The following is a 12,007-nucleotide window of genomic DNA, read 5'->3' on the forward strand; positions in this document are numbered from 1 at the left end:
ATTCAATGCAATCCTTATCAAACTACCAATGGCATTTTTCATAGAACTAGAACAAAAGATTTCACAATTTGTATGGAAACACAAAAGATGCCGAATAGCCAATGCAATCTTGAGAAAGAAAAACGGAGCTGGAGGAATCAGGTTCCCTGACTTCAGACTATACTACAAAGCTACAGTAAATCAAGACAATATGGTACTGGCACAAAAACAAGAAATTTAGATCAATGGAACAGGATAGAAAGCCCAGAGATAAACCCATGCACATATGGTCACCTTATTTTTGATAAAGGAGGCAAGAATATACAATGGAGAAAAGCCAGCCTCTTCCATAAGTGGTGCTGGGAAAACTGGACAGCTGCATGTAAAAGAGTGAAATTAGAACACTCCCTAACACCATACACAAAAATAAACTCAAAATGGATTAGAGACCTAAATGTAAGACCAGACACTATAAAACTCTAAGAGGAAAACATAAGCAGAACACTCTATGACATAAATCACAGCAAGATCCTTTTTGACCCACCTCCTAGATAATGGAAATAAAAACAACAATAAACAAATGGGACCTTATGAAACTTAAAAGCTTTTGCACAGCAAAGGAAAACATAAACAAGACGAAAAGACAACCCTCAGAGTGGGAGAAAATATTTGCAAATGAAGTAACTGACAAAGGATTAATCTCTAAAATTTATAAGCAGCTCATGTAGCTCAGTATCAAAAAAACAAACAATCCAATCCAAAAATGGGCAGAAGACCTAAACAGGCATTCCTCCAAGATATACAGACTGCCAACAAAGAAGATATACAGACTGCCAACAAACACATGAAAGGATGTTCAACATCATTTATCTTTAGAGAAATGCAAATCAAAACAACAATGAGGTAACACCTCACACCAGTCAGAATGGCCATCAAAAAATCTACAAACAATAAATGCTGGAGAGGGTACGGAGAAAAGGGAACCCTCTTGCACTGTTGGTGGGAATGTAAATTGGTACAGCCACTATGGAGAGCAGTATGGAGGTTCCTTAAGAAACTAAAAATAGAACTACCATACGACCCAGCCATCCCATTACTGGGCATATATCCTGAGAAAACCATAATTCAAAAAGAGTCACATACCACAATGTTCATTGCAGCTCTAGTTACAATAGCCAGGACATGGAAGCAACTTAAGTGTCTATCGACAGATGAATGGATAAAGAAGATGTGGCACATATATACAATGGAATATTACTCAGCCATACAAAGAAATGAAATTGAGTTATTTGTAGTGAGGTGGATGGACCTAGAGTCTGTCACACAGAATGAAGTAAGTCAGAAAAAGAAAAACAAATACTGTATGCTAACACATATATATGGAATCCAAAAAAAAAAAAAAAAAAGGTTCTGAAAAACCTAGGGGCAGGATAGGAATAAAGATGCAGACATCGATCCTTTTGTAGTTCATAAGTGTGATGACTGGGTGTTCATGCGCTTGTGTGACATGTGCCTCCTTCCAACCTTGTGGCACATTACCCGTCTGACATGAAAAAAAAAAGATGCAGACATAGAGAATGGGCTTGAGGACATGGGGAGGGGGAAGGGTAAGCTGGGACAAAGTGAGAGAGTGGCATGGACGTATATACACTAACAAATGTAAAACAGATAGCTAGTGGGAAGCAGCCACATAGCTCAGCGAGATCAGCTCGGTGCCCTGTGACCACCTAGAGGGGTGGGATAGTGAGGGTGGGAGGGAGACGCAAGAGGGAGGAGATATGGGGATATATGTATATGTACAGCTGATTCACTTTGCTATAAAGCAGAAACTAACACACCATTGTAAAGCAATTATACTCCAATAAAGATGTTAAAAAAAAGAAAAAAAGAGAAAATTTATGGAATGCTGTACTGGGATGGCTGAAGGAAATAGATACCCGTATTTCTTGGTGACAGTGTAAATTTTTTTTCCACTTTTATGGAGGGTAACCTAGTAATGTATAAGAGAGATTAAGAATATTCATAATCTTTAGCCAAATAATCCATGTCTTAGAAATACCTTCTTAAAATAATTTAAAAGAAAAAGCTTAAATGATCATAATAGTATTATTTAAACCTGAAAACAATATGAATAATACAGAAAGATGGTTAGATGATTAAACTGTCTGTGATATATTAACTTACCAGGTTATTGTGACTCTGTTAAAACAGAAACAGAAAGCCTATTTTGTGGAAAGGAGGGACTATTTAGTATGCAAAACTGGAAAAAAATTAGCTATCCATATGGAAAAAAAAGTCAGATTCCTACATCTCATACCATACTCAAAAATCAACTCCAGATGGATTAAGGTCTTAAATGACAAAAACAAAATTTTAAATTTTTAAAAGAAAATAGCTTCTCAAAAAGTTAAACATAGAACTACCACATGATCCAACAATTCCACTTTTAGGCATATACACAAAAGAACTTAAAGCAAGGACTGAAACAGATGCTGTAACACCAATGTTCATAGCACCATTATTCACAATAGCCAAAAAGTGGAAAGAACCCAACGGTTTGACAGATGAATGGATTAACAACACGTGGTATATACATACAATAAAATATTATTCAGCCTTAAAAAGGAATGAAATTCTGATACATGTTACAATATGGATGAATCTTAAAAATATTATGCTAAGTGATCAGACACAAAGGACAAATGCTGCATGATTCCACTTACATGAGGACCTAGAATAGGCAAATTCATAGCGACAGAAAGTAGAATAAAGGTTACCAGGGGCTGGGGGGCAGGGTGGGGATATATTGATTAACGGGCACAGAGTTTCTGTTTGGGATGATGAATAGTTTTGAAAATGGACAGTGGTGATGGGTTGCATTGTGAATGTACTTAATGCTACTGAATTGTACACTTAAAATGGTTAAAATGGTAAATTTTGTTATGTATATTTTACCACAATAAAAAAAATCACTAAAAACATTAATACACATGGTGGAATCAGTGGTACAGCAGTAAAATAAAATAAAATAGCTAATTAATTTTTTCTGACTTTGGAATAGGGAAGGATTTACAATGCAAAACATATTAAGAAGAAAATAAAATACAGACTCATTTAATCATACTAAAACTAAGAACTTATGTTAGTCAAAAGGACTGTATAAAAAGTGAAAAAACAAGCTATAAACTGAGACAGTGTATGTATATACATATACACACACACAGAGAAATAGATTAGTACAAAACTACATAAATGGATGATAGGAAAATAGGTAAAAGCCATAAACAGGCACTTTGCAGCAGAAGAAAACATATATGGCCAATAAATATATGAAGGGATACTTAACCTCACTAATAAGAGAGAGGTAAGTTATACCACAAGATACCATTTTATACCCACTCGATTGGGAAAAATTAAGAAGTGTGACATTATCATGTATTGGAGAGGATGTGGAAATTTTACACATGGCAGGTGGGTACAACCACTTAGGAAAACAATTAAACACTATCTTATAAAACTGAATCTTCCCAGACCTTACGACCCAGTAATTCTACTCCTAGATGTATGCTCTAGAGCATGCATTTTCTTTTCTCTTCTTTTCTTTTTTTAATATTTATTTATTTATTTTGGCTGCACCAGGTCTTAGTTTTGGCATGCAGGATCCTTTGTTGTGGCATGTGGGTTCATAGTTGTGGCATGCGGGCTTCTTAGTTGCAGCATGTGCACTCTTAGTTGCGGTATGCATGCGGGATCTAGTTCCCCAACCAGGGATCAAACTCGGGCCCCCAGCAGTGGAAGTGCGGAGTCCTAATCACTGGACCACCAGGGAATTCCCCTAGAGCATGCATTTTCAATAGAGGTGATATCACACCCAAGGGGGTGAAATTATTCTGAGGAGAGTGGGGAATGGGAAAAACAACCCAAACATACACACTCTTTTTGTGCATAAAGCATAGATATATGTTCAGTACATCAAGATACATATATTAATACATTCAGTACATCAAGATATATACATTATATCTGTGGTATTAAAATTTCATTAGAAGAACAACAACTGGGGGTGGGGGGAGTCTAAAAAAGACTCCTTAGTGAGGCAATAATGAAAAAATGGTTGAGAAACACTGCCCTAGAGATATTCTTGCACATATGCACCAGAAGACATGTATAAAAATGTTCATAGCAGCATTGTTCACAATAGCAAAAATCAGAAAATGACCCAAAGAGCCATCAAAAGAAGTAGATAAATAAACTGGTGTATTCATCAATGGATGAGGAATTAAAAGGTATAAATCCTTCACCCATCAATAAAAAGGAATGAATCAAAGCTAAATGCCACAATAGGAATTTTAGTAATACAATCACAAGTGAAGTCCCAGAAAACAACATGCAGTATAGTACTCTCTTTATATAATTTCTGTTGTAAAGCTGTAATAGTAAATAAACACTTCTAAACATCTAGTTCCACAGTACTCCCAAGTGAGGTCCTGGAACAAAGACTGCACAGACTCCTACAGGACTTCCCTGGTGGTCCAGTGGTTAAGACTCTGCGCTGCCAATGCAGGGGGCATGGGTTCAATACGTGGTGGGGGAACTAAGATCCCACATGCCACACAGTTTGGCCAAAAAAAAAAAAAAAAAGACTACACAGACTCCTCGATCAATGTTTTTCCAACTGCAGGTTGTCACTCAGTGGGTCCTGAAATCAATTTAGTAGGTTATGACTAACATTTTTAAAATGTTATAGAACAGAATAATCAAAATGATTGTACAGAGTAAAAGTAAAGCTTGTTTTGTGAAACTTTTTGTTTTATAAATATGTACACACACATACATACACCTGTATGCTCAAATTCTGAAATCTAAACAGCTCTGAAAGCCACTAGTTTCTTTTGTAAGTTTGGTGCAAAAATTCATGGGACAGCAAAATCTGACCTGAAATCCCATAAGCTATTTATAACCTTTGTTCTTCTCCAAAGGTTATGATATGAATAATACATTTCATTGCAGAAATATTTGATATTAAAGTGACATACAGACCATATTATCTTTTAAAGTTCAAAATATTAAATAATATCTCTGAACCTAAGAGTTTGAGGTAAGAGATTAAGAACCTATCTATGTATATAACTTTACATGTATATGTATAGTTAGTGTACATATATTGATATTATTGTACACTAAGTTGCAATGTAAAACATATTTCTGACTAGGTTGAGACAAAAAGTCTGCAAGTTACTGGTTAGGTGACATTTTTCATAGACAATGGCCATACCTAGGCTTCATTAATTCTTATTCTACAAAACTCCCGGAAAGAGGGCTTCCCTGGTGGCACAGTGGTTGAGAGTCCACCTGCTGATGCAGGGGACACGGGTTCGTGCCCCTGTCCGGGAAGATCCCACATGCCGTGAAGCGGCTAGGCCCGTGAGCCATGGCCGCTGAGCCTGCGCGTCCGGAGCCTGTGCTCCGCAATGGGAGAGGCCACAACAGTGAGAGGCCCACGTACCGCAAAAAAAAAAAAAACTCCCGGAAAGAGACATCCCACCTTTATGACTCAGTGTTCCTGTGTATTTTATTTTAATTCCTCCCACTTTACTTTTAAGATTGTTTCTTGTTCTGAGGAAGCAGATATTGGTCATCATTTACAGGTGACCTTTAAACTGAACACAATGTCTGAAGTTTACATCATTCCTAAATCTCATAAAGAATAGAAAAAAGTCACCCTAACCATTGAAGGGGGGTTGAAAGGGCCATTTCACAGCCTTACCTTCAGCAAGTTTAGGACTTTCTTGCCAAGATCCAGCTCAAAGTTGGCATAATTAGAACCGCACATGTCATAGATAAACACCAGTCCATTCCTCTGAGTTTCAAAGCTGTAAAGCAACCATTGAATGAAAACATTTATAAGTAATAAGATGGATGAGGTAAATTGAAAACCTGGGTCAAAACAAAGACACAGAGAATGTGGGACACATCTGGGACTGAAATAATTGCCTTCCTGAACTGGCCTGAACTTTTGTGACTGGCCTTACAAGAAGAATTTATAATAAGAAATATATTTGGTCTTTGACCCTGTTTCCTGGCAAACTTCCTAAAACTTAGAATTTCCAGGAGTGCGAGGAAGGCATCCATTGCTATATTGATTAGGTGACTTTTAGAATGCCCTTAGATCATCTAAGGATGGGGGCTGGTTGCCAGAGGAACCAACCACATGACTAGAAAGGGTTGGGAGTTGGGACTTCCAGTCCCATTCCCCCCACACACACTCAGGAAGGGTTGTGGGGCTGGAGATTGAGCTCAGTCACCAATGGCCAATGATTTAATCAATCATGCCTTGTAATGAATGAAGCCTCCACAAAATACCAAAAGGATGAGATTTGGAGAATTTCCACGTTGATGAACTTGGAAATTGGTAACCTATTAAAGTATAACATTTGAGTCTGTGAACCGTTCTAGCAAATTAATCGAACCCAAGGAGGGGGCATTGGAACCTCTGATCTATGGTCAGAAGCAGAGGTGACAACCTGGACTTGCCACTGGAGTCTGAAGGGGGCAGGGGACAGTCTTTTAGGACTGAGCCTTTAACCTGTGTGATCTGAGGCTATCTCCAGGTACATAGTGTCAGAGTTGAAATGAACTGCAGAACACCCAGTTTATGGGGGAGAATTGCTTGGTGGTATGGAGGGAATACCCCACATGTTGGAATTGGAATTATACTTATTGATGCATATTTATCCAGATTCATCAAGTACCAAACTCACAGGCTGAGAATGTTCCAGAGCATCTAGGTTATCAAAGTTTGAACTGTTTCCTCCTATATCTCTGAATCTGCCTATCCAAATTCTATACCATTCTATGTTCAACTCAAAAGCTTCCTCTTCTATGAAGGTGCCCCTGATAATTGTCACCAAATGTACTACCATCCTTCACCCACTTGAAGCCCCATAAATCTTTCTGTGGATTTTTCTTGTGGCTCTTAATGTACTCCCACCTTGTGTAGCCATCTGAGTCTCTCCTAGAGGGCCCAAACAAAAGTTTACCTCATAACCCTCAACAGTCCCCAGCACAGTCCTTGCAAACAGATACATAATAAATGGTCACAGATTTTTAATTCAGTGGGCTACAGCCCATCACTAAAAAAATACTTTAGGCCCATAGAAAACTGTAAAGCAAAATTCTAAGCTCAATGATGGTGTATCTGTCTCTTATGACTTTAATGGAGGAAGAGAATAAACCCACAAATGGCTTTGGAAGGCATGTTAAAAAGTAGATTAAGAGGTGGTGAGCCTATTCCCAGATTGAGGTTAGGAACATGTGAAGATACAAAAAGTATTACTCAATCCCATCTTCTTAATTCCTAAAGATTTCTCAAAGCTGCACTCTTCCACCAAGCCCGATCCTTACTGCTCCTGATCTGCACACCTAAATCGTTGTTCAGAATAAATTATTTGATTGGACTACTCACTGATGATAGCAACAGTGTTCACATTTATTTACAATTGAGAAAACTTTTTGACACAAAACACATTCTTGAAATCAGAAGTCTCAATGTTATTTTGTATCTGTATTTTTTTTTTGCATCACCTCCTGGAAGCCTCCGTATCTTCATCCTTTCAACAGAATACAAGGCGGAAGCACCTACCCATGAAGCAGCATTTCAAAAATCTCTTAAGTAGGGCTTCCCTGGTGGCGCAGTGGTTAAGAATCCGCCTGCCAATGCAAGGGGCAAGGGTTCAAGCCCTGGTCCGGGAAGTTCCCACATGCCACGGAGTAATGAAGCCCGTGCGCCACAACTACTGAGTCTGCGCTCTAGAGCCCGCGAGCCACAACTACGGACGCCCGCATGCCTAGAGTCTGTGCTCCGCAACAAGAGAAGCCAACGCAATGAGAAGCCCACATACCGCAACGAAGAGTATCCACCACTCTCCGCAACTAGAGAAAGCCCGCATGCAGCAAGGAAAACCCAATGCAGCCAAAAATAAATTAATTAATTTAAAAAATCTCTGAAGTAGACCCAAGTTTCTCCAGCAGACTTAATTTCAAATGGCCCTTAACATGATAAAGTGAGTGCTAAATCTTGTCTCCTTTTTTCATGACCCCAGAGAGACTGATTCACCAAGATCAAAGATTCTGTTCAATGAGTGGCACAGTCATTGAGTAGACTATCCAGATCTAGAGACTTCCCTTTTCTCCACAAGCTCAACAGGGGCCAAACTCAAAGAATTACAGGTTTTCCCCTCACAGCTCCAGCCTGCGGCAGGACACTAAAACAAAGAGAAGTCAGTGCCAGGGGAAATAGAATTTAATAAAAAGAAGCTATGGTGCATAATGATGCAGGTTCTATATTCATAGACCTGAAATTGCTCATCCTTTGAAGGCACATGAAATAAATACAAATGCAATAGCATTTTCACTTTTCTGGGTACAGAAGATGAGGTTTACAATAATAGCGCTAGTTCCCTACTAAGAATAATTGCTTCCCTACCCTATTGAGTTTGATTCCCGAGCTAGGATGTTACTGGGAACACCAAGATTACCACAGTCCCTGACATTTGTTTCAAAATAATCTAGGGTAAAGGGGTGGGTGAGGGGCTTTCAATGAAACAAGATTGGTTACAGATCACTTTGAAGAAGATGAATGAAAGGCATGTGAAAGTTGACGACACCACTTCCTCTCCACCATGGAGATTTGGGAATTTCCCATTATATAATGTTGAAAAGAAGGTTCCCTGCCCTCCTGGAGCTTACCATCTACCGGTAGATGAAAAAAACATTCATATAAGACAAATGACATCATAAGGCCATGTATAATTAAATATGAAATGATTGGTATTAATAATAACTGCGATTAAAGTCAAAGTAAAAAGAATTTTATGACAAGTTGGAGTGGTGAGGGAACCAGTCACAGAAGTTGGGCCTTAAAGAAAGGGGAAGATTAAGTGAAGAGGAAGGGTTTCCTCCTCTTCCATTCTGGTTCACGGTAACAAAGGAAAACAAGAACTTCTATTCATTAGTAAGAATATTTCATTCAGAAAAAAAAAGGGTTCACACTGGGCTTCCCTGGTGGCGCAGTGGTTGAGAGTCCGCCTGCCGATGCAGGGGACGCAGGTTCGTGCCCCGGTCCAGGAAGATCCCACATGCCGCGGAGCGGCTAGGCCCGTGAGCCATGGCCGCTGAGCCTGCGCATCCGGAGCCTGTGCTCCGCAACGGGAGAGACCACAACAGTGAGAGGCCCGCGTACCACAAAAAAAAAAAAAAAAAAAAAAGGTTCACATTTACTTACCTTACATGCAACCTCTGAATAATGAGGAGTCACTGAGGGTTTTTAAGAAAGGGATGGACATCACGAGAACAAAGTTTTAATTACATTTACCTGTGTGGTATTCCTATGGGATTCAATACTCACACTAGAAAAAGCAAGCTTTGGCCACTGTCATGCCTACACAAGAGCTCCGACTCTCTAAGCTGCTCAAAGAGGAAGGCAATGCTAAATTTTCTGGTAAAAGAGCCTTCCATTCATTCCCGAGCTAAAGAAACATTTCAAAGGGAACTATACTCTAGAAATTATGCCTGAAGACCAAGCATAAGAAAGAAGAACTGAGAAATTCCACATTTCTGACTGGCTGCTGACCGCTGGCCCTCTCTCCTTAGTAACTTCTCTTTTTCAGAATAATGCTGTGTGTGTGGTTTGGATATATCTCTCACCGAACACCACCAGCAGAAGCTAAGTATATGAAAGTATTAACATTAACAAGGCAGCAACAAGTGAACTAGACAGAGAGCCCCGCTTCAGACAATCCTTTGGCTATTCCCATCCTCTAAGTCCAGAAGTATGACTGAAGTGCACAGTTGTCTCTCACTATCTCTGGTCTTAGCCCTCGATATATCACATCTAACCCAGAGGACCAGCCAATGACATTGAGAGCAATAACAAACTGTAAATGGCAAGCACCAAGGAAAATAGAAAGTAAAAGTGGAAGACAACATAGTAGGGTACAAATAGCTCTGACCAAGAGTGAAGAAACCAGGACCTTAGACCAGCTGGATCAATATGTGATGACTGTAAAAGAGCCACAAAACTTCTTGGGGCTTCAGTTTCTCTGTCTATAGAACAGTGATGATACTACTTACGTAAGAGCAGGGAGGGAGACATGACCTGAGTTGGTTCTTTTGGCTTATGCACCTATTTATAAAAATGATTTTGCTTAACTTATACTCTTGGACTCCTCTCTCCTGAATGTTGAGTCTCAAAATCCTCTGCATTATTCCTGTTTTACAGACAAAGAAACTGAGGTCCCACAGCGTCTTCAACATCAGGGGAGATTGATCGGAAAGAACCAGCACAGGTCATCTCACCTTCACTCCCTTTCAATAACGTCATTCTCAATACACTAAGAATTGCTAGTTAACTAGCTTTCTCAGCTTCTGTTACCCTGAAATACAGCCAAGCAGGTCAAGATGCAGAATACCCATCATCTGCATAGTACCTGGAAACATGCCAAGCCCTAAAGACATGGAATGTTTTCCATTCATAGCACTGCCCAGGGCACATTCTAGGAGCATAGTGAATGCACTGCTGAGTTTAATCAAATCAAACAGTGTCACTTTCCCATCTGGATGTAGAACACCCAAAAGATAATTTCCATGCTCACCTATCCACAGCTCTGTCTAGCAAGTAAAACAGAGCCTGAAGTACCACATGTTGGACTGACTTGTGGGGATGATGTAATCTGGCAGTGAAGAGGGCAATGGAGGCTCCTGTTGGGTCCCGAACATTCTAGAGCAAACAAAACAAGAAATATTTAGAAATCAAATAGAAAATCACAGAAATCACGAAGCCCTCTTATCCTGCACAAAGGTTTGTTATGAAGAGAACAGATGCTGATAATACTTCTCTGACTTGCATCAATTGCTCCAGAAAAGGAAGAAAGCTTTTTATCATCCCATGTCTGATTCTCAGCACCCCCTGGATTCCTTCCCCCTGTGGTAGCAAAAAACCACATTCTCTTACCTCTTCAATTACAGAGAAATTAAACAATGGTCTACACTGGCTGCCTAGCTAATTTTCCCAGGCAGGATAGCAAAGAAATAAGCAACAGGAGAAATCCATAGAATATAACAATGGTTTCTATACTCTGCCTTAAAAGTACTGCTGGATAGTTACTGGAAAGGCTGTGGTCTCTAAGTGGAGAGAGCTTGCATTAAATAAGGAAGGATGGACCTCTGACACATTTTATACCCATCCCAAAGGCCTTAACTAACCTTAATGGACCAGTGAAGAAACTTTTCTAAATGTACTGTACAACTGATTTTCAATTATTTCAATTATTACTGGAATAATTTTATGCCAAACTTCACATCTGCTCTCCACTGTTGAGACTCTCTGATTCAGGATAAGATATCTAGGAACAAAGTCCAAAGAGAACAGCTACACAAGAAAATAACAAGATACTACAAGAGGGGTTCATTAATACTCACTAAGATGGTGAATTTTCCACTAAGGATCTCAGAACGGAGAGGTTCCTCATGAGGTTTCAGCTTCACAATGCCCTCCTTCCTTCGTGTTTCCTGAAAATAAAAAAAGCAAGATGAATTAATATAAAAATACTGTACACCCATGACAGCTTTATGTAACCACCAAATCTCAGAGATAAGGGATTTTGGAAATCAGCTTACTGAATCATGAATTCCTTTGTAACCCCCCTCTAGGCCAACTGAGTGTTGTCAGAATTCTTGTCCAATGCCAGCTTATCAGCCCCTTCGGGCTTAGGTTTTTTCTTTGAATCAGTGAGAATCCTAACCCTGAAGACCAACCACTATATATCAATTATTACAGTGCAAGGTCAAAGCTCTTAAACATGCAGCAGCACTGATATTAAAATATGCACCCCAAACTGTCTGGAAACAGATATCCTAACACATCCTCCAGGCTTAGGCCTCTCCTGTCTTAAATAGGAGCCATCCCTCCCCTCAATATACTCTCCAACAACAGCTACCATGACCTCATTTTAATTCATCTTCACAGCCA

At 39.4% G+C, this 12,007-nt stretch overlaps 1 protein-coding gene and 1 non-coding gene across 3 annotated transcripts in view; one reads left to right on the forward strand and one right to left on the reverse strand.

Annotated features, from left to right (window-relative positions):
- The window catches only part of PTPN9 (protein tyrosine phosphatase non-receptor type 9), an 80,353-nt gene that overhangs the window by 31,017 nt on the left and 37,329 nt on the right, over window positions 1-12,007 (reverse strand). For both annotated transcript variants that reach the window (XM_019949971.3, XM_019949980.3), the window contains exons 3-5: window positions 11,458-11,547; window positions 10,632-10,756; window positions 5,747-5,852 (exon numbers count right to left, since the gene is read on the reverse strand). In XM_019949971.3, coding sequence (XP_019805530.1) covers window positions 5,747-5,852; window positions 10,632-10,756; window positions 11,458-11,547 — 321 coding nt within the window. The remainder of the gene's footprint in view (window positions 1-5,746; window positions 5,853-10,631; window positions 10,757-11,457; window positions 11,548-12,007) is intronic.
- Window positions 1,434-1,528, forward strand: LOC117311500 (small nucleolar RNA U13). Its single transcript, XR_004525695.1, has one exon. It is a non-coding gene; the product is annotated as a small nucleolar RNA U13 (small nucleolar RNA).

The sequence above is a fragment of the Tursiops truncatus genome, chromosome 2, assembly GCF_011762595.2.
Source record: "Tursiops truncatus isolate mTurTru1 chromosome 2, mTurTru1.mat.Y, whole genome shotgun sequence".
NCBI lineage: Eukaryota > Metazoa > Chordata > Mammalia > Artiodactyla > Delphinidae > Tursiops > Tursiops truncatus.